Genomic DNA, 27874 nt, shown 5'->3' on the forward strand with positions numbered 1-27874 from the left:
CTCACCGCTGGGGATTTCCACCTTTTCTTCTCCCACACCACCGAGCCTCTCTTTCCTCCCTTTGTCCTCTGGCACACACATTCCTCCCCTGTGGACGAAAGTTAACTCCCAGGTGGCCCGAACTCCCACAAGCATCCTTCCCATCTCAGCATGGGTACCACTTGGGGCTGGAGGTGCCTGGGCTGGAAATGCCCCAATTTTGGGGGTCTGTGCCACCCTATGTAGGTGGGACTCCACTTGGAAGCACCCCTACTGATGCTGAAACCTGTGTCCAATACATCAGCAAGCCAACACTTGCTCCCACACCTTCCTCTCCCAAGGTATTGATAAAAATTGCCCTTAAAAATATACAATATTGACAAGTAAAATGAAGTTTGGGATGCTGAATCCAGAGATGTTCCAGTGACAAACACACTGAGCATCTCCAAAAGTGGAGCATGGCTCTGATGGATGCAGGACATCCCAGGCACAGCAGTGAAACGACTCCTGCAGGGCTCAGAGGCACCTCTGAGAGATGTGCAGCAAGAGAGAGGGACCAGAGGTGATACAGAAAGGTCTCAGGGAACAGGGGCAAAGGATCACGCATAGTGAACATCATGGAAAAAGCAGGAAAAAAGCCCGGTGCCCCCCAGCCTCGTCCTTTTCTCCTCCCTGTCCCCCATCGGCCGCATTTCCATAAGCGATTTGCACTAATTGCTTTAACTACGGCCATGCTGCGGGTAATCAGAGTCATTAAGCGACCTCTGCTCCGGGAGGACAGGCGGGGCTGCTGCAGCGCCACGGGCGGAGCGGGGCACAGCTCCCGTATCCCCGGCGTGCCACGGGGATGGAGCTCGGCCCCAATTTACTCCTCCCTGGAGCCCAATCAGTGAATGGCCTCTTTCCTGCCCTGCAGCGGGGAGCCTGGATGCTGCCCGATTCCTGAGCCCCAGCAGGGATGGACCCTAAGGAGTCCTCCTTGGACTGGCTGCTGGCAATACCACGGCACCGTGATTTGTCACTACGACTGCCAGCTAGCCCATGGCTGGTGGGGATTGGGTTGGGTTCAAACCAAACATGTACAAGCACTTGAAAACCCCCAAATCCTCCCCAAACATTTTCTGAATGCAGAAAAAAGGTGTTGCCCCATCCCAGTCCTGGGGCAGGGGGACAGGAGGGAAGAGCCAGCTGTCACTGACCAGGGGACACTGGACTTTAAGGCTAAGCCCCATGCCTGGATCTGCTTCCCGGCATTCCCAAAGCACCCAGGGATAGCTCTGACGAGGGGCTTAGCCTCAGAAAGCCCCCGAAGCCCTGTGCTGCACATCCCAAATTAACCCTGTCCCTGCTAAGGGAGATGTCTTGTGTTCAGCCAGGCTGGGAGAGCTGTGGCTGTTCAGCCTGCAGAAGGAAAGGCTCCAGGGAGACCTTAGAGCCCCTTCCAGTGCCTAAAGGGGCTCCAAGAGAGCTGGAGAGGGACTTCAGACAAGGGGATGAAGTGCCAGGACACTGCCAGAGGGCAGGGTTAGGTGGGATATTGGGGAGGAATTGTTCCCTGGGAGGGTAGTGAGGCCCTGGCACAGGGTGCCCAGAGAAGCTGTGTCTGCCCCTGGATCACTGGAAGTGTCCGAGGCCAGGCTGAACAGGGCTTGGAGCAACCTGGGATAGTGGAAGGTGTCCCTGCCCACAGCATGGGGCTGGAAAATCCCTCGAAGGTCCTATCCAATACAAACCATTCCATGATTCCATGTTGTCTACCAACATGCAACACATTCAACCCCCTGCAAACACAGCTCAAACTGAAAAAAAAAAAAAAAAAAAAAAAAGCTGCTTTGAAACCCAAACACCTCTGTCCCAAGGAGATGGGACCCCCAGACCCCACCGCAGGGGTCCCTCTCACACACTTGACCTCCAGGCTGGGAGGTGTAAGGAAACATCCATGCTTCCAGGAAAATGCACTGCAGCCCCCTTCCTGCCTGTCCACAGGGAGCCATTACACTAACAGTGTGTCCATTCAGCCTGATATATACTAATGTAAATTAATGGATAATTTAAGCCCTTTAGTCCCAAATATTTAAATTATTTAACAGGCAATTAAGAGAGAAGGAGAAACAAAAGAGGAAAAGGGGTGTTAACCCCAACAGGCAGAAAAAAACTATAAATGAAGTGTGAGGAGAGCAGAAAGAGCTGAACATACACATTTTAAAGTGAAGCTGCCAGGTTCATTTTGTTTGAGCCAGGCTGGTGTTACAGTGGATGCCCCCAGATCCAGGAGGCGGAGCATCCACCAAACAACCGCACCGAGCAGGACAGATTCTGATCTACACCTTTTCCAGGCGAGGAAAACTCCATGGCTGTGTTTGTAACAGCTCTTAGTTACAGTGATTACCAGAACTTCCTGGCATGCCAAAACAATACTTTTAGATAATTTTTTTCATCCTCCTTACCCCTAAGCTGACAGCATTCCCTTTTGTAGTACCGTTCCTGACTCCTTTTTTAACCTGATTCAAGTACAAACACATTTATTTCAAGTGCGTTCAGTTTTTTTCTTTTTCAGGTGGTCTATGTGACTGTTTCACTCTGCATCCCGCCCCCCCTCCCTCTCCAAACATCCTCAGCAAGGCAAAGTGGTTACAATTCCTCACAAAGGCAATCCAGCAGGATGCTGGATATCATCAGCACAATGAGCTTCCCATCCTCAGATATTCTGGAGAACTCTCCTAACAATACAGCAACAACAAGGAACAGGTCAGGGCTGAGAAACACAGTGTTTCCTCCTCCGGCCTCCATCCCAAACTGGCCAGGGATATTCCCAGCGCTGCCCTGGGAGCTGGAAGAGGTCATAAGGAAAAATGGTCCGTCGAGAGAAGACGTCATGTGGGAAAAACAGGATTTTAACAAAAGCAGTGTGTGAGTCTGTGTGAGTCTGTGCATGCTCGGGGACGACACCGAGGGCAAGGGGGGGATCGAGACAATAGTGAATAGACTCCAGATTATATGCTGAACTCGCAGCCCCATGGGAACAGGGTTATAAAAACCCTTTTTATTTTGTTTGTAGTCCAAAACAAACAAATACATAAAAAGCTAAATGCGGAGAAGCCAGACAGGAAGTGAGTTACATCTGGGAAACATCTGGCCCCGGCTGTGCCACAAGCCTGGCCGCCGGCACAGCTCCGGGCACCTGCTCCCACAGCTCTCAACCAGGGGAGGTCCTCAGAACCTCTGTTCCAAAAGCGCACTCTTTGGGGAAAACTGTGCTGGAGGAAAGGATGCCCCGAGCAGTGCAGGACACCCTGGCACAGAGCTCTGAGCATCCCCTGAGCATCACAGGAACCCCCAAGAAGGGCTCTGAGAGTTAAGGATGCCCTCAACAGTGCAAGACATCCTGATCCAGGGCTCTGAATATTGCAAGACACCCTCTGAGCATCACAGGACACTCCCAAAAAGGGCTCTGAGCAGCAAAGGATGTCCCAAGCAATGCAAAACATTCTGGGTACAGAGCTCTGAGCACCTCAGAACACCCCCTGAGCACTGCAAGATGCCCTGAGCATTACAAGAGACCCTGGCACGGGGCTCTGAGCATGTCAGGACACACCCTGAGCATTGCAGAACATTCCTTGAATAGGGATGAGCCCTGAGCACTGCAGAACACCCCCAGAAGGGCTCTGAGCATTAAATATGCCCTGAGCAATGCAGGATACACTGGTCCAGGACTCAGAGCACCACAGGCCACCCCTGAGAAATGTTCTGAGCAATAAAGGATGCCCTGAGAATTTCAGGACACTCTGGTCCAGGGCTCTGAGCATCACAGGATGAAGGCAGGCTGGCCAGCTGGCACCAGGGCACTCTTTGCCAGCCCTAAGAGATGCCCCACATCCTTCTCCACAGGAGAGAGGAGGTCCTGACAAGCAGTCAGAGCGGCTGGAGGTATTTTCTTCCTTCTGGTTCTCATCTCCTGCTCTTATTTCTCCAAAAGCCCTGTGAAAGAGTCTCTCAGCACTGCCCCATGCACAGACCTGAGAAGCCTGGGGAGGTTGCAGGGCCTGATGCTTGGGAAGGCTCCAGCCCAGCTGCGAGGGAGGAGAGCTGGCTTGGCAGGATCACCGTCCAGCTCTCCTCACCGGGGAATTCCCCTATGGCTGCCAGCCCACATCTTCCCTCTCCACCTGCCCACAGCCAACGGGGTGCTCTGGGGGCAAGAAAAGGGGGATGTGGGAGATTCCACAGAGCTCTTACACAGCAGAGGAAGGTGTAATGAAAAGAGTAGTGACACTCAGGAGTGGTCTGGATCACAGCAGGAATCACTTCTGTCTCCCCCGTGCAACTCCAGCTGCATTCCCAGCCAGGAAATGCAACAGCCACATTCAAACACGTGGAGCAACTCCACTGATCCTTCTCTGCTGCACTGGCTGCACCAAACTCCTGGAAAACCAGCTTCCCTCAGCTCCTTGGACAGGCTGGGATCCCCCCAGTCCACCAGATAACCCCAAAGCACCCTCAGTTCTCCCCAAAACCTCTCCTCAGCATTTCCTCTGCCACTTGCTCTGGCAGAGCCCAGGATTAGCACTTTGGGTATTCCAGTGGGGAGGATTAAAGCTGGTCCAAGGCTGGACCATGCTGGAGAGGGAGCAGCAGCTGGCTGCACAGCATCTGGCGCTGCTGCTCATTTATTCCCCATTGTGTACCCATGGGCAGCAGCACATGGGACTGGTGAGGGCCACCAGTGTCCCACAAGGGCAAGAAAGACAAGGACACGTCTTTTGAGGTGTGTTGCAGCCACGCTGGCAGCTGGTCTGAATGTGGAGCATCTCCCCTTGGAAGAACCCAGACACAATGTAGGAGACTTGGGGAGAGAAGGGAAACATTTGGGATGAGGATGGGGATGTCAGGGAGAAAAACAGGGAGGAAAGAAAATAATCACAGAATGGTTTGGCTTGGAAGGGACCTTAAAGATCATCTCATTCCAACCCCCTGCCAAGGGCAGGGACACCTTCCACTAAAATATCAGAGGAGGAAGGATGCTGTTTGGAAAGGGAAACAAGCAAGGCACATTAAAGGAAAAAATTATCCAGCAGGCTGGCAAGGTTAAAAAAGCAAAAACATTGGGACACAGGAGGATAGGGAGACCTAATTAAAAAAGCCTCACCCAGAACACGCCACCAGCAAAAAGCATCTGATGTGTCAGGGACAGAGACATAGGATGCTGCGTGTCCTATCCCATGTCACTGCACACCCTGCAGCAAAGGAACCAGCACCCAAACCCCAAGCCACTGCAGCACTAGGGTGAGCATTTTGCTTTCTCATTTCTGGTCATTTTTGCACCAGCTGATGCCCACCTGTAGCCTTTTTTTGTGCTATTACTTTAAAAACAGCTACATTAGAAAGCTCCAGCAGCAGCAGCAGCTGCCTAGAAGAGTCAGACCCCATTGCAGGAGGTGCTGAGAGCATCAACCCTGACCCCATCCCCACAGCTAAATTTGGCCCAGCTCAGGGGCACACTGGCTCCTGGAGGTGTCTGAACACATCTAGGCTGTCAGGGCGAGGACTGCGATGCACAGGAACCCACCAGAGCCAGGCAGCCTGTTCCCACCATCCCTCACACGTGCTTTTTCTTTCAAATTCCCAGCCTAAATAAGGCTTTGGGGAGGAAATTAATGAAAAGCAAAGCTGATTACAAAGAACAATACAATGACTCAATCTGTTTCTTTTACCTCAATTGTATAAAGCTTTTACATTTATGAAGGTTTCTCTCAGTACACAATGAAACAGCCCTCTGAGGGAAGCAGTAATGGCCCTGGAGACTTTTGAGCAAGACTGGACAAAACACCACCGGAACAATCCCAAAGGAAGGACCAGATGATATGACAGGTCTTTTGCATCTTTAATTCCTCATCCTTTTCTTTCTCCTCCCGTTTCAGGCACAGGGTTTTTAGCTGCTGCTAATTCAATGTTAATGCGGAGCGGCTGCGTTTGCAGCACATGGTGTAAGCAAGAGGAAAAACATCGGGGCCCTAAATGACAACCAGATCACAGGCACAGGGGTCCTCATTCCCAGCATGGAAAATATCCCTCTGGAAGCAAAACAGGCCATAAAATGTTGATATCCTTTCCACACCAGGATGGATTGCTCCTGCACCGACCACCAGCTGCCTGACACTCACGGGTCACAACAGGACCAGCTTTGGATCTCCTCCCTCTCCATCCCCACATCCAGCCTCTACACCAGTGCATGGGAAGGATCTCCAGAGTTTTTTTGCCTATCCAGAGACACTGGAAAAACCCCACCAGCACAACAAGACCCCCCAAAACAACCTGAGTTTAGTTCAGTCATAATAGCAACCAACTTTCCTGGCTGCTCCTTTGTAGAGCATCTCCCAGGAAAAGGCAACAGGATGCTCTCCCCACCACCTCCTGCTCCTCCCTGCTGGTTGCTGGGTGGTTTGGATCATCTCTAACACCCATCTCAGTGAGCCGCAAGGAGCTGAGCCGAGCCGTTTGTGATGAAATGAATGAGGTGACGCAGAGGCAGGTGTCTGAGCCCCTGCCCCGGTGCCTGGCCCCGCCATGGGACAGTCACCAAGGCTGTCACTGCCAGCACAACCCTAAACATACTCGCAGAATCACTTTGGTTGGAAAAGACCTCCAAGACCATCAAGCCCAACCTGTGGCCCACCCTCACCTTGTCAACCAGAGCAGAGCATTGAGTGCCACATCCAGGCGTTCCTTGGACACCTCCAGGGATGCGGGCTCCACCACCCCACAGTGCTCAGAGATCACTCGGTGGAGATTTCTCCTGGCTGCGTGTTGTCCTCTTCCTTTCCCCACTGGCTGAGGTACTAGGAAGGCACAGCCTTCCCGAACACCTACCACATATTCCCTCCCTTCAACATGTCATTTCCCCCCAAAGTTCGGAAGTTCAGGCTGTCTGAGTTCTGAGGATCCACCAGATGTTCAGACCATCTGGGCTCTGCAATAAACTTTGCGCGGACCCATTTCTCCTGTTACCCTAAAGTTTAGGAGTTCAAACTGCCTGGGTTCAGTAACCAAACCCATTAGGCTTGAGGTCGGTACAGGCATTAAGACGCATTTAGAGGACATTAACACCCATTTTTCCTAAAGACTCTCATCCATCGAGTTGTTTGTAAAGAGACCAGCACCCATCTTTCCAGTCATGCTCCACTGGAGCACCTTCATACCTCGAGGTCCACGTGGAAGACCAAGAATGGATGGGGAGTCTCAAATCTGTGGCAGTGGGATGTTACTCCCCACGTCAGTGGGGTCAGAGCCCCAGCACCCCTATGGACAGTGACCTCCCTCCAGCCCCAGCACCTAAGTCCAGTCATGACAGGAACAAAAGCCACTCTTAAGAGATACATTTACGACCCTCCAAGAGGGAGCCCGCTGACAGCTTAACGAGCTTTTTGTTTTTCAAGTAGTGGTTTTATATTTACGACCTGAAAGGGAAAGATGTAAGTAGGCAGGGACGATCAGGGGCTATCTGCTCCTTCTGCTCCTGACCCGCTGCTGTCCAACCCACATCCAAGCTATTCCGGAAAGCTATAAAAAACGATTGCATTTCAGCTTTTTCCCCCCTCCTTTCTCTCTCCCCTCCACTAAAAACAAAAAGCACCTTTTTTTGGTGGTGTTCATTTCTTGTTAATGTTCACCCCAAGGAAAAGCATCAAATATTAATGCAGGAAGCTTCAGAGAGACCACACCGGAAACCAGAGGCCCCATATGTTGTAGAGTATCCCAGTGGATGCAAGATCCCACCAGTTCATCCCCAAGGCCTGGCTCTTTAATGCCTGGGAAGGAAGGAGGAGGCCAGAAGCTGGGCTTTTATGAGCGCAAGGGATCACATTCCTGGGATATCAGCCCAGAGTTACACTTAGAGGAGGAAAAAAACTTAAGAAAAAAAATCCAAACCCCACCACTCTTCCCCAGGACGCTGCACTGTTATTTATAAGCTTAATAGTGAAAAGAGAGGGCAAAACTCCCTGGTTTTGTTGGGGTATTTTTTATCCCCAGCATTAGCACAGCAGAGAAATGCCTTTGGGCTGCAAGAGCATTCCAGCCACCAGCAGGAAGATAAGGCTCTTCCTTTGCCTCCAGATTCCTTGGCAGAGAGGAGACACATGGGGTTTAATTGCACACAGAGATGCCACAGCCCTGACACAAACATGATAAGAGCTTTTGTCCTGTGGAGGGCTCATCCAGCTGATAAAGACCCTGCCCAGACCTCCTAAAACCCAGAAGGGACCTTTGCTGAAGAGTTGCAAGGGACTGGTGGGGAACATGGAAGGCCCAGATGTGCAATGCAACATCTGGTAGGGGAAGCGAGCTGTGTGCCATGGCAGTGTCCCATACAACACAGTGCCTGCTGCTGCACCGCTGCAGGTGACATTGGACACACACATCCCCGCTTCCAGGGAACAAAAGCACCCCCGTGCGCTTCGTGGTGGCACCTTTGTGCCCTAATGCTGGGACTTGGTGATCTAATGGCTTTGCCAACCTGCAGCGCTGTGTTCAGCTCTGCAGCCTCCAGCATAAGAAGGACATGGAGCTGCTGGAGCGAGTCCAGAGGAGGCCATGAAGCTGCTCCAAGGGCTGGAGAGCCTCTGTATGGATCCAGGCTGGGAGAGCTGGGGGTGTTCACCTGGAGAACAGAAGGCTCCAGATGAGACCTCAGAGCCCCTTCTGGTACCAAAAAGGGCTCCGACAGAGCTGGAGAGGGACTTGAGACAAGGGTCTGGAGGGCCAGGATAAAGGGGGAATGGCTTCCTACTGACAGAGGGCAGGTTTAGATTGGATATTAGGGAGAAATGCTTCCCTGTAGTGTGGTGAGTCCCTGGCACAGGGTGCCCAGAGAAGCTGTGTCTGCCCCTGGATCCCTGGAAGTGTCCAAGGCCGTGCTGGATGGGGTTGGAGCATGCCGGTCTAGTGGAAGGTGTCCCTACCCAAGGCCTTTAAGCTTTAAGATCCCTTCCAACCCAAACCATTCAGTGATTCTATGAACCCAGCTGCTGAGCTTGGGACGTCTTTCCCTCATTCCCCTCCATCCTCACACAAGCCCAGCTGGGCAGCACTGAGGCCCCAGAAGCCCTGGGTGTACAGGCGCAAAAAAAAAAAAATTGTAAAGAAAGAAAAAACCTTTAAAGTGGGATTGAGCCTAAGCGCAGTGGTGCTGCTCAGAGCAGGGCAGCCCCCTCCCCGGTCCCCTTCCCCACTTATCGCTGCCCGGGGCTCTGCCCGGCGCCTGCCGATAATCAGGGAGCGAATTGAAACCCCGGCGCCAGACTGGATCCTTATCTCCTCCCAAGCAGGAATGCGGGAGGGGGGCTGCCCCTGCAGCAGCTCCAGGACCAGGAGGAGGGGAAGGAAGAACCCCCTCCTATGGCCCCTGCAGACAGTGAGCAGGAGCTGGGGAGAGCCGGGGGGGATGCGGGGACCTCCGAGGGCTGCGCAGGGCTCGGTGCCCAGCCCCGGCTCCCGGGACGGCCGGAGGGGTCGGAAGCACCCCCCGCCTTGCGCAAGGGCCGGTAATTATCCCCGGGGATAATTACTCTGCTTCATTTCCCCATAAAGGCAAGGCCTGGGTGCGAGGAGCCCGGCTGGGAATGCCTGAGGCATGAGCCGGGGGGACGCGAGGCGACAGCCGGGAGAGCCACCGTCCCACCCTGGCTGGCTGGCAGGCAGCCCTCCCTCTCCCCGAAAAAATGCAGGGTGAGAGCTGCGAACTATTCTCGAAACAGCCCAAGCCCTTTAGGGCTCAGCGTGGGGACCCTCGCTGTCTTTCCCGTGGGAGGGGGAGGAGGACGAGACCCCAGAGCCTTCCTCCCTGGCGAGGAGGGTGGCGGGCTGGGCTCAGCCCCTGGTTCAGAAGCTGCCCGGGGCTGATCTCCATCACCAACAGGACCGACAGGAACTTCCAGCCACCCAACACCAGCGGGGAGAAGGAGAGGAGGTGAGAGCCAAGCTCCTGGCTCTCCTCCCGCCTGCTGCCAGGTGGGACAGGAGCCATGGCTCCAGCCTGACGCTCCCTCAGCTCCCTCCCGGCATGAGGGCTGGATGCTCTTAACACCCAAAAAGAGCTTCAAGTGCTTATTTTCACAATTAGGAACCCAGAATTTTGCCCTCAGTGGCTGGAAAGCATCACAGCAGCACCCACGGTGAATCCGTGCTGTAGGGACACAGCGTCCACAGACAGCAACCCCCAGCTCCATCCCAGCCGGGGGTTTCATGGGCAGCCACTCAAGGAGGACTCTTGTTGATGCCATCAGTGCCCCAGGGGATTCGCAGCCAATTAAGAGGGTATTTTAAAAAATCATAATAAGGGGCTAATGAAGTTTAGAAGCTGCCGACAGCAGCCATATGCCTCAAATATGCTGGGTACAGTCCGTGCCTAGGTAATGCAACTGCAGGTATCAGCTCGCCTAATTAGCTACCAGAAGAAAGTCTAATTTAAAACAAAGCTCTTATTTTATTTATTTGCTGACAGCAGCAGAGCAATTCCCTCCAGCATGAAGTGAAAGCAAACACACTGCCCTCAAAATAAACCACCACGGGCTTTTTAATTTTATCCTCTAACAAGTGTTCCCTGGTTAGTCTTTGGCAAGGGGGGGGGGGGGCCGGGGGGGGCGGAGAAAAAAAACCCAAACGACAACAAAAACCTAACCTGCACTTCCATTAGCATTACAGAGGACTTGAAAAGACAGCTTCCCACTTGTCATCTCCCTGCCACAAAAAACAGCAACCACTGGGAACTTCTCAGCTGTGGATGACAAACTGCCTTTAATAAAATATCCCTAAGGAAATGTGTTACCCCTCTGCGATCCTCATTTGGGGGGGATGAAGGGGCTCGGCACATCCTCATTGCCATCACCCTGAGATGCGCAGGTTGGTGTCTGGCTCCAGACCATGGTTGAGAGGTGTAGGTCACCCACACCAGCCAAGACTCCTGACCCTTCCCATCCTTTCTCTTTCTTCACCTCTGGATGCATCCAGAAGCAAATGTGGAGAGGGTAAAGGGAAATCCTAGAAGCATGGAGAGAGTGCAAGGCCACTGTGATTTTATTTAACATCTTTATTTATTGAAGTGCTTTAAATAGATGTGGATTGACTCTCCTGGCTCTGGCTATTACAGCTTGAAAGGGGAGCTGCAGACAGCTCTTAGATTAATGCACACGAGGCTACTTCCATGGATGCTCAGCAACCCACTCCATGTGGGACCTCCTCCTGTCTTCCAGACTTCACCTGGGGCCCCTGCATTCCCCCCCCACCCCCTTGCAAAACACAAAGTTCTGGTGCCTCCACTGCTCCACATCCACATAAAACCCTCTTCACCACCACCAGCCTCAATCACCTCCACATCCAAGATTAAGCCACCAGCTCCACCACCCACCCAGTCAAACCTTGTCACCTTCCTCAAATGGTCCAAGCTCATCCAAGTAATCAGGGATTCATTCTTTCCTAGCAGCACGTCCTGCCAACCATTTATGGATCTATGAAAGCGGGAAGAGGCATTGCATGCCTTTATAGACAACACTGGCTGGGCCCTGCATTTTTCTTCCCACTGATTAAAGTAATAATGCTCAGTTAAGGAGTAAGTAAAAAATCACATGATTTTTAGGCAGCTGGGAAAGAGGAAGAAAATCTATTGCAGTGGCTCTGAACAAGTGCTTCCCCAGGGCTTCGAGGCAGAAAACTTATCAGACACTGCTCTGATAACATATTCAGGCTGAACCATTAGTCTTGGGCATATGAAAGGTGTAATAAAAGGTTAACTGCAGACTGAGTGAGCAGGGGGAAATGGAGTTAAAAACCCACAGAGGCCAAAGGCAGGGGGTGGCAGCAGCTCTGGGGCTCGGTGGCATCCCCAGCACACACTCCTGAGGGGAGGATGCCAATAGTGGGCACCCACCTCCTGTCACACAAGTGTCCAGGGACAGTTTGTCTCCTGAATGTTTAAAGCTGCAGAGAAGTGGGAAAATCAGCATCCATAGCACCATGAGACTGGTGGAAGACTTCCCCAGGGCCAGCATCCTGAATCATCCTCAACAATGTATTTTCTCATTCTGGCCTCATTTGGCTCCCCTGCTATGTCCCAGTCCCAATACACATCTTACAACACCTTTTCCTCCACAAACACAGCTCCTTTTCTTCTGTGTAACTCCAAACCAACCCTTTGTCCCAGGCACAAAGAGCTGTGAGGTTTCTGCTGTGGGTTTCTCCCTGCACCGGTTTCCCATCCGGCTTCTGTGGGAATGCCAGAGCACAAAGCAAACCACCTGTGACCTGTAGCTACTTTTAAAAAATTATCTCCACTGGAATTTTCTCCACACCTTGTGCAATGATAGAGATGACAACACAACCTCAGAGGGGTCCCCTTTTTCCTTAGCAGTCTGCTCTCTGATCACCTCTTAAATCCCATATAGATCACCCAACCTGGGGAAGCCAAGCAACACAAAATAAGCTGGAAACAACCCCCATCCCGCTTCCAAACCACCTTAGAAACATCAAGTTAGTTATTCTTGAAGGAAAAAAGATTTAAATCCTTGTTTTTCATGCCTTAGACCCCCTCATACATGGATGAGAAGCTCATGGCATGAGCAAGTAGCAACCACGCAGCTGCTTTTGCAAGTTCCTATTCCAGTGCCTCAGGCTCAGCTTTCCAAGCACACCTCAGGCTCCAGCCAAACTGCCCTCCATTTCTAGGGCTGGTGATCCCCAAACCAACAGCCTACCAGCTCCACTGTTGTCCCTATAGATGCTGAAGGCCACCACCTTCCCCAAAGCTGGCCACAGACAAGGTCCACCCGCAGTCAGGCGCCTGATCCCGGCACTATCCAGCCCAAGCCATTGCTTCCTCCCTTCCTCCCTCCCTCCCTTCAAGGCTGGTTTTCCAGGCAAAACAAGGATGGGAATTACTCAGGCAGCATGTGACATGACCACCAGAAGGAGGGCATTGCATTACTGGAGCCAAAAATGGATCCCGGTTTCTATTGTCTATTCTTTTGTAGTGATGGGAAGAAAGAGCTGCTGCTCTGTAATCAGGCCTCTTCTGGCTGCTTCCCCGCTTTGAGGGCCAACCAGGATAATGCAACGTTGCTTTCATGTGGCAAGAGAAGCTTATAAACAACACTATTACACTGCTACACCGCCGAAATTAAAGCCCTGCTCCGAGCCTCAGTCCCTCCCACAGGCAGCCTGCTTTGCCTCGGACTTAATTTCTTCTCCCAAAGTCTGCAGTACAGGGAACGGACTGAATCTGGTCCTGAATAAGCACTCATGAAATTCAGTGACTCCAAAAATGATGTCCATTACCTATTTCTGAAAAGAAGAGTAATTCCTTCCAGCTCTTGCTAATGTGCTCTCAGCAAACACTCGCTTCTTGTCTCCCTCAGAGCAGCTCACGATTCACCCCAAAACACAAAAGTCTTCTCTTCACTGATGCATCTTTGCAGCTTTATTGTACTTTTTGGTCCAAAGTGATTGAGATTTAACTCCCCCACCCCCATAAAAATTCAGATTCTGAGCTCACCCATACAGATCGAGCCTAAAACCTCCAGAGTGGATTCACTCAGCCAGAAATGATCTCAGCTGTGAAACATCACAAGGAGCAGTCACTTTCTCAGCAGTCTCAAAATAGAGGTTGTTTTTCTTTTTTTTTAAATTAAAAGGGATGCCATCTCTCTGCGTTATCTGGAATAAACATCCTGGTGCTGGAAGAAAGCACACTTCTGCTTTTCTAGCTCCAGGTTCTCATTTCCACCAATTCCTTGAGAACCTCTTCCTGGTTTTCCAAGCCTTCTCCTGCACTGCATTAAGAGCCTGTCTCTGCAAATAATATGCTTTAAAACCCAGGGGACTCTGGAATAGGACAAGGACTCATTTCACCACCCAAGTGACCCCAGTCCTTCCTCAGTCTCAGCTCCTCTTAGATTAAAGCATTTCCTGGGCAGCTCAGCTGGGACAAACCAGTGAGGCAAGAGCCAGTTTATTATGGTACTGACCAAGGGACAAATACCAGCCAGATCAAACCCTGGGGACACCCTGAGGACCTGCAGAAGCATTAGAGATGAAACCATCTCTAATGGAAGATGGTCTTCCCCCCCACCATCCTTCCCCTTGGTGCTCCATTTTCAGAGGGGCCAGGAACTGCTGCTCCCCAAAAACATGGAAAGCCAAAGCTGCAGAATAATCCTGGCCCAGAAGTCTACAATAACCCAAACTCCTCCAACCTTTAGACCCCATGGTTGACATAAATGCCCCACATCCAATATGCCAAGTGATTTCTTCCAAAGTTAGAAGGAAGCTTCCCTGCCTCTCCCTGCTTACCCGGGCATGGGATACTCTTCTCCTGCTTCCCCTTCCATCTCAAACATCATTAGCAAAGGATCATTTCCTTCAAATAAAGGTCACCTGCCAACAAGTGCCTTTTGCCATGCCCCGAGAGTGGCCTTCAGCACTTCCCTCACCTTGCCTAAGGTTTTTCCAGCATTTTTTCTTGGTCCTTCATTTATTTCCAGGTACCCCATCTCTGCTCGTACACTGTAGTCCCCTAAGCAGCAGAGCAAAGCCTGTTTTCCTATGGATTTGCTGCTCCAAATACTCCCTCCCACATGGCATTTGTGTTCCCCAATAGTAGGTGGCAAGTGTTATGCTGTTGATGTTTTGGGTTGGTTTTTTTTTCAGTGGGATATTAATAGATCCCTCTCACTGGCCGACCAGCCTAGATAAAAACTTTATTGCTAATTTCCTAATCAGGCAGGCGCTTAATTACGAGACATCTACTTCTGAGTCAGAGGGGGAGGGATGCAGACATACAAACAGCACGGCAGCTAAGAAAAAAAAGTCTGGATTTTTTTTTAGGAAATGAAGCTAAAAAGAAATCTACCCTCCCCCCCCAACAAACAAGCCACAAAAAGAAACAAATAATCCAGGCAGCCCAAAGATAAATCCATGGGGATTTTTGGTGTTTTAGGCACAGGAGCTCCTCTTGGGGCAGAGGACAAGGTAGTCCAGAGGGGCTGGATCCTACAGCTGCTCCCGGGGGGTCACGGCAGTGCCTCCCTCCCCCTGTGTCCCACATACAGCACAGTCCCCATGGGCTGCAAGCAGATGGTTTCCAAGCTGACAGGTTGCAAACAGCTCCATGGAGCCAGTCAGGGAATCAGATATTGTCTCCATGCCTTTAGTTTTGGGAACAAAAGATGTCTCCCAGCTAAAAAAGTTTGCTGGGAGAGCTCAGCACTTCTCCTGCTTTTGGGTTTCTTTTCAAAAGCACTTTCAGCCAGTTCAGATCGCTCAGGTCTGATGTCTGTACAACTCTACAAGCTGCCTGCACATAAATTTTTCCACTTCTCCTCTGGCTTTCCTCTGTGTAGCTGGAAAGAGACCACAAGGACAGCCCTGGTGCAGGGCACACCACCCTTGCTTTTCCAGTGAGCTGCAGGCACTCCCTTTCTGGAAAAAATTTCTTCCTTTGACTTCCTATCAAACTTGCAAACACCATGAACTCAGAACAACCCAGAGAAGCTTCTTCCCAGCATCCCTGTTGTTTATCTAGAGGAACCCCAAGGCTTAGAAACAGCCCTGGACCCCAGCCCTAAACACACAGGACAGCAGAGTGCCAGGCAAGGGACCCAAATCATCTTTTAGGGAGGGTTTATTTTATAAAATCTTCCTTCAGTAGGCCACACTGGATCCCCCCACACACCTACCGGGATGCAAAGCCCAGCCAAACTGCAGGATTCCGGCTCCTTTGGCTTCCCTGCTGCTTTTAGCTCTGCAACTCGACCTACAGCGAAACATATGGTTTGCATTCTCCCCCCTAAACTTTCCACAGACTCCTTCCCCCGCCTCCCCGGGGCACACAAACCCGAGCCCTTTTTCTCTTTGAGCGAGAAGTCATGCCGGCAGCCCTTCGCATCCCTCTCCAAGAAGGAGATGGGCACAGGCAGAGCGGGAGAGGCTGCAGTAAAACCCCTCGGCCGAGTCAGCTAAGTGGGCTTTGCTGTTTCATGCAGGGGTCATTAACATCCTGGCTGGATCTGCTACGTCCCCTTCCAGCCAGTCCATAAATACTGAGGAAAACAGAGCCAGTGTGTCATTGGGATGTGGAGATGGAAAAGGAGGGGGAGCAGCATGACAAGAACCCACTCTGCAAGGAAAGCTTTTCCTTCCCCAGCCAGCCTGGGACCACTGGGGTCCCACATCCAACCTTGTCCCTCTGCAAAAGCCAGAAACGGCATTCTTTAGGATGCAGGAATGGCAAACAGGTCCAGCAGTGCTCAGAGGATGTTCAGGGTTAAGCAGCAACTTCACCTCCTCTTTTCCCCTCCCTGCGTGCAAAAATCATCTTTTATTTTCCTGTTAGGCAGTTCTCATCTAATTTTCTGCTTCATCCAGCAGCCAGGCTTTTCCCCCTCAAAATGACTATGGCAGCCTAAGCTGGTCTTTGTTCAGCCCAGAAGTCTGATGCAGAGGGAAGCAGCAAGTGGGATTTTTATGGAGCATTACTTTACCTTACCAAAAAGTGAGGCATCACCTTCTCCCAGCCCACGGGGCTGGGTGGAGTTAAAAATCCACAAGGGCCCTCATACCCCCTTCTACCCAGTGTCCTCAAAGCACTGCACTGGAGAGGAGACCTCTGGGATGGATGGATGGATGGATGGATGGATGGACGGATGGATGGATGGAGGGATGGATGCCTCTGGCCAAAACAGCATCGGCTGCAATGGAAACCAGAAGCTTTGTGGTCTGCAAGCCCAACTGCCTTCCCAAGGCATGCCAAGCATTGCTGGCACGCCTGCGTGTCCCACACCAGCCTCCTGGCCACATCTGAGGCAAAAACACTCCCCAAATCCTCTGAATTTGTGTATTTTTGGCAGCACAGGACCAGCAAGCCCAACAGCTTCTTGGAGCCCAGCACAGCATGGATTCCTCTTAGCAGGCATTAAAAACCACATTTCAAAAAGAAAAAAAAGTCATCTATTCTTGACTTGTTCTGTGCTTATGAGTGGTATTAATCAAGGTTTTAGCTGAAAAGAGGAGGCCCTGCAGTAACACGTGGCTTCCCCTACTCCTTGTCCCTCAGGATCCTTCCTTGTCAGCTGCGACCCCATCTGCAAAGCCGGTGCATGGGTTTTTCCATCCCCGGCAGGACCAGCCCCAACACGCCCCAGACTCCTGGGGTTTTGCTATAAACTACAAAGAAACCTGCCCAATTCAGCCCAGTTTGCATAACCAGTTTATCCCAAGCATTTGTTTTAAAACCTCAGCTCTGGTTAGTCAATGTTCAGGCCAAGCAAAACCCAACCCTCTTCCCGGCTTTTGGATCTTGCTTTTCCAGCTTTGGGCACAGCCAGCATTTTTATCTTGGTGTATAAATTTTAGGAACATGAAATATGTGCCTTGATGCCTTGTTTTATATATATACACACATATATAGTACATGTATTTTATGTATATCAGGGTATCCAAAGGATCCACAACCCAGGATAAGGATTAGCTACGAGGCTGTAACTCCTGAAATCCAAACCTAGTCATTCACCAGTAGCAAACCATTACACATAGACACACGTGGAAAAAAACAAGGGAATGAAAAGGGGGAGGAAAACAGCTTTATAGCCCTTGGCAGCCCACACCCCACCTCATCACACTCAGGATGCCAGTCACCCGAGCAGCTCCGCAGCCAAATCCCCTCTCCTGTAACAAATCCCGTTAGTGCCGATACTGGAGCACGGAAGGAGGCATTTGCAAGGCTCTGACTGCAGAAAAGCAGCCAAAATTATGCACAAGGGGAATCAGACATCCTGCAGGAAAACCTGCTTCCACAACTGAGTCAGCATCTCCTCCTAAAGACCAGGGGAGGACAGGAGGAACTGCAGGCCTGGGGGATATGCATGGATGGACCCAGCAGGGGAGTCCCAAATGCCACCTCTTCTTTCCAGCCCAAAGTGGCCCCAGCAATGAAAATTGAGTCAGGTGTGCACCCAGCAGTGACACCACATCACCAAATGCTTATCCCCAAAACACAGGCTGATGGGACTCAGAGGACAACTTATGGAGCAGCACAGAGATGCCACAGCCCCAGGGAGGAGCTGGGAGCACTGGGAACAGCTTTATCCCAGCCTAATGCAGATTTCCAGCAATACTTGACCCACTCTGTCAAGATGTCCCCCAGCCAGGGCCCAGACAGAAGAAGAGACAGGACATTTAAGCTTCTCCAAGATAAGCTGGAAGAGAAAACCCTTCAATGAACCCCGTCTCCAGCATAGCGACCCAGACCACTGATTACTTTTAATTGCTGTGTAATTGGACCCTGGGAGCCATGCTTTCATTTTAAGCCTGTCTCTACATTTCACATCTGTCAAAGGGGGAAAGAAAAACCTTCAAAAGTAATATTCCAATGCAGGAACACCGTAGCACCATCCAGCAACTGCCAAACTAGCCGTGGCAGCGGGGAGGCAAAAGTTGCACCCCCAGCCTGTTTGGGATAAACGGGGTAGAAAGATGTGCTGGGATCCCACACCTGGCAGCAGCCATCCCAAAGGAGGCAATGGCCGCAGGCCAGACCACGGCAGACAGCATGGCCACATTGCAGGATCCACGCTCATGACCAGCAGTAATTACTACCTTCACTTGCAGGGCCCTGCAAAACCCTCAGAGATGCCCCTCCAGGTGAGGGTGGGGATGCTTGTTCAGCTCCACGGATGAAAAGCAAGCAGCAGACCACATTTTTTTTCTTTTTTTTCGGTTGTTTTAAATAGCAACCACTTTCTGGCTGCTGGAAAACACCCTTCCTTCTGTTCTCCCAAGCCAACCCAAACAGATGGAGCCAATAACGCAGCCGGGTGATGGCGTAGGATGGTGAGGGCTCATCGGGGGGAGAGCAGCCCCTGCTTATAGACCACCAGAGGGGGAAACAGACCCCCTGAAGATGGCAGGGAGGAAGAGCCTATCAACCCAGTGGAAGAACTTCGGTTCATCCATCTCCACAAAACCCTCCAAAGTCCTGTTATGAATCATGAAAGTTAAAAAACACCTCCAGGATCACCGAGTCCAACCTTTGACTGAATACCACCTTGTTGGTGGTGGGATTGTCCTCCATCCCAATTGCTCTCAGTCCCCCAACTAGCAGTCAGGAAGAATTACAGTTTCCCAGATATCACGTGAGTCCACTGGAGGGTCAGTGAAACAAGGTCTCCACCGTGGTGCCTTCAGCCACTGCTGCGGATGTCCTCATGTGTGCCCCGAACCTCACAGCCTAGAAAGCACTGAGGACACTGCTGACAGCAATGCTGCATCCCAGGCGTGTCCCTTCTCCCACTTAAATCTGTCCCAAGGAATTTATGGGCTCTGCAACCTCCTGCCTAAGGAAAACTCCCACGCTGTACAGTGCAACACAACCCTTTTAACAGCCTCCCGCCTCCGCAAGCCACCCGGCTGGGAAGCCTGGATTTGGCTGGAAATGTCTCGTTCCTCCATCCTGCCACTGCCCCAGGAGGTGCAGGTACACCCAGGAGCCCACCCAAAGGTGGGCAGCCCAAACTGCTCCTTTTTTGAATCGTGAAACAGGACCTGTAGAGGCATTTAAATGCTGTTGATGTGGTGAGAAGCGGGCAAGCAGGGGTCACTTCCATGCCAGCGGCAGTTCCCAGGGACAAGAGGAGCTCCTCAAAAGGAAAGACTCACAAAGCAACAGCAGGACAAAGTCTGGGTGCAGAAAACCTTGCTCTCACCTCAGCTGTGCCCTCACCTCTCATCATTTAAGAGCCACCATGTCCGTCTCCATTGAGTGCCAACAGGGAGGGATGCCTAGTGGGGAGGAGCATCGTTGTGCCTTCCAGGAAGGAGCATTCCCCGTTTCCCATCCTGCACTCAAGCCCTCTCACGCATGTTTTACCTACACCTGGACAGTCTTTGGTTTAACATATCAAGGTGTGCTGAAACTCATCCCTAGGACAAGACAAAGCATCCAAAAATGATGTCACATGCAGCAAAATCAATTCCAAGAGTATTTCTCCACCTCTATGGAAGCTTTTTTTCACTCCTCACACCTCTTTCTAGCATTCCATACTACCCACCTGCATGGATCCTCAGCTGATGCCCACAGCATCATTCCCACAGAGCCCCCAAGCCCGCTCATCTGCACTCAGATGTCCTCGTTTCTCCTCCTGCGGTGGCCCCCACTCAGGAGGGAGGCAGATGGATTTAATACGCATTAAATGTCTCAAAACGAGATTTTCCACGCTCTTTCAAAGGGAAACAATCCCTCAGCTTTTGCACTTGGCGCAGGCTTCTGAAGGAGGGGAGCCAGGGGGCAGCAAAGGTTATCCATGGGGTCTTTATGGAAACCACACTGGCGGGACCCCCCGGAAGCAGGAGAGATGCCAGGATCTGACTTTTGTGTCTGGCTCCACGAGGGGGTTGTACTGATTAGGCTAACAGCCTGTATTCACAGCCCTGTGTATTCCAGCTGGGAAGGGATCACTTGTGGCATAAACCAGCCCTCTTCCTCTTCCTTTGTTATTCCCATAAGATGTGGGAATAAACTGGGGAGAGAAGTGAGGGCAGCTGTGCTGTATGTGTATGTACACAGGTGTTATGGACTTGTGGGGCCAAGGGAGACCCCCACAAAAATGCTCCCCAAATCCATACAGGTCTTCTTTCCTGAGGGGACTTGCTTCCCTGGAGAAAGGGACAGCCCAGACCTTGAATTCCAGGAGAGAAAAGCTCTGCTCACTTTTCTTCTTGTATAATCAGGTATATTATTATTCTTAAGTAATAATGTAAGTAATAAGTGTCTCAAATTGCACCCCTCATCTGCCAGGGTATAAAAAACAACAACAAACACCACAACACACCAACACTGCCTTAAACTTACACAGCAAGCAAAGCCAAAGGGGAAAAATAGCTCAAAAACATTGGTTTTTAAGTGCTGGAGGACTATGTCAGCCACATCCACTCAGATCAAGCTATGCATGGCAGACAGTGGGATGCAGCTCCTGAAATATATTTCACTTGGATAAACTCAGTTTCCTCCCAGGAGGAAACTTTGTACCATGGTCACAGTCCAATTTTGGGACTCCAGTGCCACTGCCATGTCTGCCATCCTCATGCTTGTACCCCACGTGGCTTCACAGTCATTCCCAAGGCCTGGGATCTGGTAATTCCTCCTCCCTGCAGCAAGGAATTAGCTGAAAAGGGGATGTTTCCCAGCACCTAAACAAGTGAGAGCTTGGCCATCAATCCCCGGTGGAGAGGGGCTGAAACACGAGGAGAGAAGACACCGAGGCTCCACGGATGCTCCAGCCAGGAAGGCAAGGGAAGGGGCCCAGCAAAGGCCATGGAAAGGTGCAAAGCAGAGCTCACACACAAGACAAACACATTTTTTGCCTCTCAGGCTGTAGGACACCCTGCCTGCTGCTGAGCATTGTGGTGACATGGGGCTTGCTTTGCTTCCATGCTTCTTCCCTTTCCCCACCTGAATTTCTCCATGGAGGAAGACTGGGCTACCTGCAGACACACAAGGTGCCTACTGCAAGATACACCTCCAACCATCACGAGTTTAGTTTAAAGCCTACAGCTTCAACATCCCCCCAGTTACACCAGTCAGCAGCACCTGGACCCCAGTTTGGGGAGAAGGCCCAGGCCCCACAAGCCCGGGTGTTCCACTACAAACCTAACCCAGCTACATCACACCTGGGTCCGAGGGAGCCCTCTGAAACAGTGAATAGCCTCCCTAAGAATGGGAGAAGCCACCTAAGGCAGGAGGGAGCAGAGGAGACCCGAGTGGGGCCGGGCCAGGCTGCGGCAGGGAGGGACTCACAGGAGATTAAAGGCAGAGTGCAGGACACGCTGGAGCAAGCCCCGTGCTAAATAATTCCTGCTTCCCTTCTCTTTCCTCGTTTTCCAGCGTGGCTTCACCCAGCCTTTCCCAGCCTGGCTGGCGTTTGATCTCAGGGCTCGCTCTGCCTTTCCCTCAGCAGAGGTGCTGAGCTCAGTAAAAACAAAAAAACAGGGAGTTGAGCCCCTTAAACAAAACAAAACAAAACAAAACAAAACAAACAAACAAAAAAAGCAAATAGCAGAGAGGTGAAAAAAAAATCCCCTAAAAGCCAAGCTCAGCAAACATGTGGCTGCTACCAGCCCAGCCCAGCGGTTTGGGACGGGAACGGGCTCCGCAGGAGGAGGAGACAGCAGCCTTTTCCCTCGCCGAGGAGCAGGTCTGGGGCTGCCAGCCCAGCGCATTCCTGTGCCGTGAGTCAGGCCTCCGAAAAACCAGGAGGCTTCAAAAACAATACTCCGTGCAGCCTTTGGGATGCTTTGCTTGCCTTCTGGCTCTCTGGCCTCCCCGTTTGAGTGCTTTGCTCCCTAACGGGACCAAAACTGCTTTATCTCAACCCCCAGCTGGGACCCTCAAGAACAACATCACTCTCCGTGCAGGGAGCCCAGCGTGAAGCTGAAAGCAAACCCACACTCCAGAACTGCCTCGACAGTAAAAATCCAAGCGCCAGCCAAGCCTGCAGGGCTGCAGGGACAGGGAGAGGGAGGATTTAGGGAGTGTTAGGGAGGGCGTTGCATCCAGCGAGGGGCCTCCAGGCTCCCACCAAGAGAGGTCCCTGGGAGGGTGGGTGTGAAACCAGACATCAGAGCAGCTCTCTGGGCCTTTCTGCCTCTTCCCAAGCCAAAGCTCTGCAATTCCCAGCCCTAGTGCAGACCCACTGTTGGTCGTGCAGGATTTCCTCCAGTGCTCCAGCCTAATGTGAGGAGAGACATCATCAAAAGCTGCTAATTCACTGCTTCTGGGACACCATGAAGGCTCTGATTTTTGGAGATACAGCTCACACAACACTCCCTTAAGGTCCTGAGCTCTGGCAGAGCCAGGGAAGGATTACCCAAGCTCCCTTCAGCCCAAGGTGAACAGAAGGAAGTCACAGACTGGTGGGGGTTGGAAGGGACCTTAAAGTACATCTCATTCCAGCCCCACTGCCATGGGCGGGGACACCTTCCACTACACTAGGGCCCTATCCAACCTGGCCTCGAACATATCCAGGAGGAATAAGACTCCATGTCACCAGACACAGATTCCCTGCACAGAGCCCAGCATCCCAAGGGCCAGGGCTGTGTCAGCTTGGTGCCATCGTGCTCTGACTCACAGGCAGGGGTGGCTTGCACAATACAACTGATTACAGCAAATTACAGCTTTGAAGATTATGGAAAACCAAACTGGGAGCCAGTGGGCCTTCAAATGCCACAGAGGAGCTGACGGAAACCACTGAACAGCTCAGGCATCCCTCACACCCCTGCTAATCCCCCCTTCCCACAGTGAGACACACGGGTGGGATGGCAGGAGGGGGCAGAGGGAATGGGCTGATGATTTATCTCCCCCTGCTCTCCCCACCCTCTCTCCTCTTGCTCCATCAAATGTTTTCACTTGCATTAGCATCGCTAAAGCCGGGAGGATATAAATGAATAGGAAACAGCAGGAACCTGTGGCTTTATGGCACCAACATCTGCTGTAATGAACTTCACAGACTCCATACAGCCCCTTCCGTCCTCACCTTGCAGCATTCCCGGCCTGGCACTGGCCTCCCAGCCAGGCTTTGCCCAGCAAAGCCCAGCTCAGGACTCTCCCAAAACCCCACAGGGCTGCCAGGATGATCCCGCTAGCCACAAACACACTGGGAGAGAGGAGGCCATGGGGATGCCATTGCTAGAAATGGAAGGAAAACAGGTCCTCGCAGCATCTTGTCTTGCTTAACTGACCCAAAATACAGATCTGTTTTTTCTATATTTTTATATATAAATCCTGTTCAGCTAGGACGGGGATGGAAAGGGAACTGGCATCGACAGCACCAAAGGGACCCACGGGACCATACAGAGATGAAGGATACAGCTGGACACTCCAAGCTCCTTTACAGGGTCAGCTTTTGGTTTCTAAGAAGAAAAATGCAAGCTGGTTTTCCTCCCTGCCCCCCACAACTACCACTTCCAAGAGATTCTGCCCTCTCTAAAGTAGTGTTTTTCCATTTCTCTCCTTTTTTTTCTTGTTTCAGTATGTCACCCTGCTGCGACCATGCACAGAAAGGACCCACTTCTAAGAGAGAAAGGGCTCCACAACCAAGCAGCTGAAGGAGAAGGAAACAAAAAACCCCAAGCAGATCCTTACACACACCACTGTCCTCAAGCCTCCACTTCCAAAGGGCAGGATTTGATAGGCAACAGGTCTTGGAGCAGCTTTTCCCCAGCCATCTGCTCACGATGGCAGCAGCAGGCAGGCAGCCTCCTGCCACCCATGTCCTCATGCTGCGGGGGGACAGCAGGGCTGCTATCTCCCCTCCATCCCTCTATCCCTGGGTGTTTTTCTGATGGTGGTAGGACAGAAGGATGGAAGGACGCTCCTTCACCAGGATGGCAGCGTCACACTGTCTGTAAACACCTTTGTCAGCTGAGCCCCCACCTCTAGCATCACCCTCTGGATTTCAGCTGCTCTTCTACAGCCTCTATGCAACGCCGCGGGGAAATACCGTCAAGCAAGCTCCAAGTCCTCACACCAAGTTGTTTTTCTACCCAGAGGAGCACACACAAGAGCAGTATGAAGCCTGGAGAGCAGCCTGGCAGGTAAAGCCCCAGGCTCCGGGAGGGGGGACACGCTGGGAGCTGGGTTCCCCCAGCAGTGGTCCTAGGGATGGATGAGTGGACCAGATGCTTTCTGGGTTTCAAACCTCCATCCAAAACAACACTTCTACCCCCACACTGCAAAACCCAACACAAACAACATGTGCATTCTTTGTTACTAAAAGAGAAATTTGTTTTCTGGGTGATGCCTCTCCCTAAAAACCAGGCAAGGACAGGGAAGGGAGTGGATGATCACCCGGGCTAAGCACCCATCTTGGCTCCCTCCTCTGCATCATCACATGCCATCTCTACACAATTCTTCTGAAGAAACACTAATTATAGCTCTCCAGCTAAAAACTCTATTACACACACACATACATATGCCAGATAAGCAGCGTGCCTTGAGAGAGCACCCCAGACTCAAACTGAGCCAGGTGGGTCAGGTTTAACTTGTTTTCTTTCTTCTTCATTCCCTCCCTCCCTCCTGCCCAGTTTTATTTCAACCCCAGCATGAACTTGGCACACACAAAAATAAAGAGGACGGAGCCAGGCACCAACACAGTGACATCCCTCCAACTCCCCTCAGCATCCGCAGAAAGCTTGGACACTGCTAAACCCTAACCCACAGCAGCCTGGCTAATCCAGCCTTCCCAAACCCCTGGCATCCCATGCCTTGCCAAGCCTCCGGGCCCCTCGCTGCCCATCCCTACGGCACTGCTGCCAGCCAAGCAGGACACCAGTTGCCAGCTCTCAAACCTCTCCCTTCCCACTGAGGGAGAGTTTCTTCTGGCTGGAGGATGCTGCTGCAGCAACATCCAGGCCCCTGGATAAGTCAATAGTGCCATTCCTGTTTCCCATTTGCTGAAATACACTGGATCTTTGTGTGGCGGAGGCGGAAAAAATATTAATCTAATTAGACTCCCTCCCTCAAAATTCCTCGTCACCTTAATTACGCTTCAGAAAAGAAGGCTTGGTTCATTTTCCTAGAAAATCAGCTTGTCAGGAGACGCTTTCAACTCCTTAACAAGACCAATCTGTGCTTCGCAACGCGTCCTCAAACCTTCGCCAGAAGCTGCAGGGAGCGAGAGATCCCAAATTCCCACCGGGATGATGACCTTGCCCAACACGGTTATAGTCTCTTCCAGCCTCCAAAAAGCCATGAAACTTTATAGGGCTCCACTTCTGAACTCTACACTCGAGCACATCTTTTTATACCTGGAGAATAAACACGGGCACCTTTGCTTTGCCACTGCCGGAGGATGACAAAGGACAAAGTCCTGAGGTGCTGAGGATGTTCATGAGTTGTGGAGTAGATGTGGGGGGGAACATACCGCAGAAAGGCTAAATTTGATCACAGGAGTCCTAACGAGAGAGGGCAGCAGGAGAGATGTGCCTCTGTTTCTTGTCTGTGGCATTACTAACGGAAGGGCTGGATTTAAGTGCATCTCAATCACAAGATTGGGTTGCACACAGGAAACTTTGAACAGCCATAGGAAAATACCACTTGGCTGCCCGGCCATCAATCGCTCAGCTTATAAAAACGCAAATTTAATCACTAAAAAAAAAAAAAAAAAAAAAAATCCAGGCTGAGTAGTTACTTATTTGACCCACCGGGGAATCACAGCCGGCGCTACTACAAAAAGGGCTGGGTTTGTTTTGCTTTTGCAAAGAAAAATAAATATATATGTACAGAGAGAGAGAAATAAAAGGAAGCGGCACGGCGAGGCGGGCAGGGAGCGGCGCTGGCAGCTCGCATTCCCTGCAGCATCCCCCCCGGAGCGGAGAGCGCTGCCAGCCCGTATCCCCGCGGAGCATCCCCCCCGGAGCGGGGAGCGCTGCCAGCCCCCACCCACCCGGAACATCATCCCCCCCGGACCAGAGCACCCCCCCGGCGCGGAGGGCGCTGCCAGCCCGCATCCCCCGCGAGCATCATTCTCCCCGGGAGCATCCCCCCGCAACGGCGCGGAGGGGGTCCAGCTCCCCCCCGCCCCGCCAACCCCTCAACCTTTATATTAAAGAAAGAAGAAAAAAAAACCACCAACTCGGCGTCCCAAGGCCGTGCACCTCAACCGCAGTGAACTTTTGGGGGGGGGATGCTGCCCACCCCACAACCCCCTTCACGCCCCAAACTTGTGCCCCCCTTACCTGCGGCGGCCAGCGCCCGGCGGAGCAGCAGCGCGGGAAGGAAGAGGGCGAGAAGGAGGAGGAGGAGGGAGAGGCGGCGGGGGCCGGGCGGCGGCATGGCGGCGGCAGCGGGCTCGGGAGCGGGATCGGGATCGGAACGCTGCCCGCCCGCCCGCTTCGCCACACTGCCTGGCTGCCCGGCGCCGAGCGGGGCGGGCCGGGGCGGGGCCGGGGCGGGGCGGGCCCTGCGATGAGCTGAGCCCGGGCTCAGCCGCGCCCCGCCCGCCCCAGCCCGGGATGCGCGGTCCAGCCCAGCCGGGAGCGGGGTGCGCCTGGGGATGGGGGATCCGCGCCGATCCAGCGGGAGGGGGAGCCCGCTCTGCAGTGGGGGTGAGCGGGCACCAGGGGGAGCCGCGCAACGCGGTCGGAGCCGGGGCCCCCCGCGAAAATACTTTAATGCGTGAAAGCAGCGCGTCCTGCTGCGCTGTTGTCACAGGATCAGGGAATGGGTCGGGTTGAAGGGACTGAAAGATCATCTCCTTCCATGGTCACCTTCCACCAGACCAGGGTGCTCCAAGCCCCATCCAACCTGGCCTTGGACACTTCCAGGGATGAGACAGCCACAGCTTCTCTGGGCACCCTGTACCAGGGCTTCCCCACCCTCACAGGGAAGAATTTCTTTCTCATATCCCCATCTAACCCTGCCCTGTTTCAGTTTGAAGACATTCCCCCTTGTCCTACCCACTACATGCTCTTCTAAAAAATCTCTCTTCATCTTTCTTGTATCCCTCCTCTCCCCCCAACCCCAAGAATGAACATTGAAATCTAGGCCCCAGGATGTACCTGCAGGAGCATAAGAATAACAGATGCACATGCACACAAATAACAAAAGAGAGAATTCACATACTGAGAGAGGTATTCTGCAACTGCTTCTTGATATGTGTGGCCTTTTGGTTTTAAAGGGGGCTAATAAAAAGGATGGAGAGTGACTTTTTACTGGGACAGATAGTACAAGGACAGGGGAAATGGTTTTCAGCTGAAAGAGGAGAGATTTAGAGGAGACGTTAGGAGGAATTTTTTCCATGTGAGGGTGGTGAGGCCCTGGGACAGGTTGCCCAGAGAAGCTGTGGCTGCCCTTGGATCT

The 27874-nt window shown here is 52.1% G+C and overlaps 1 protein-coding gene across 3 annotated transcripts in view; it reads right to left on the reverse strand.

Annotated features, from left to right (window-relative positions):
• The window catches only part of UNC5B (unc-5 netrin receptor B), a 52285-nt gene extending 25352 nt beyond the window's left edge, over nucleotides 1-26933 (reverse strand). For 2 of the 3 annotated variants that reach the window (XM_032116233.1, XM_032116232.1), the window contains exon 1: nucleotides 26752-26933. In XM_032116233.1, coding sequence (XP_031972124.1) covers nucleotides 26752-26848 — 97 coding nt within the window. In that variant the 5' untranslated portion in view covers nucleotides 26849-26933. The remainder of the gene's footprint in view (nucleotides 1-26751) is intronic. The other variant, XM_032116230.1, reaches the window with a different exon arrangement.
• Nucleotides 26934-27874: the final 941 nt, after the last annotated feature.

The sequence above is a fragment of the Corvus moneduloides genome, chromosome 8, assembly GCF_009650955.1.
Source record: "Corvus moneduloides isolate bCorMon1 chromosome 8, bCorMon1.pri, whole genome shotgun sequence".
NCBI lineage: Eukaryota > Metazoa > Chordata > Aves > Passeriformes > Corvidae > Corvus > Corvus moneduloides.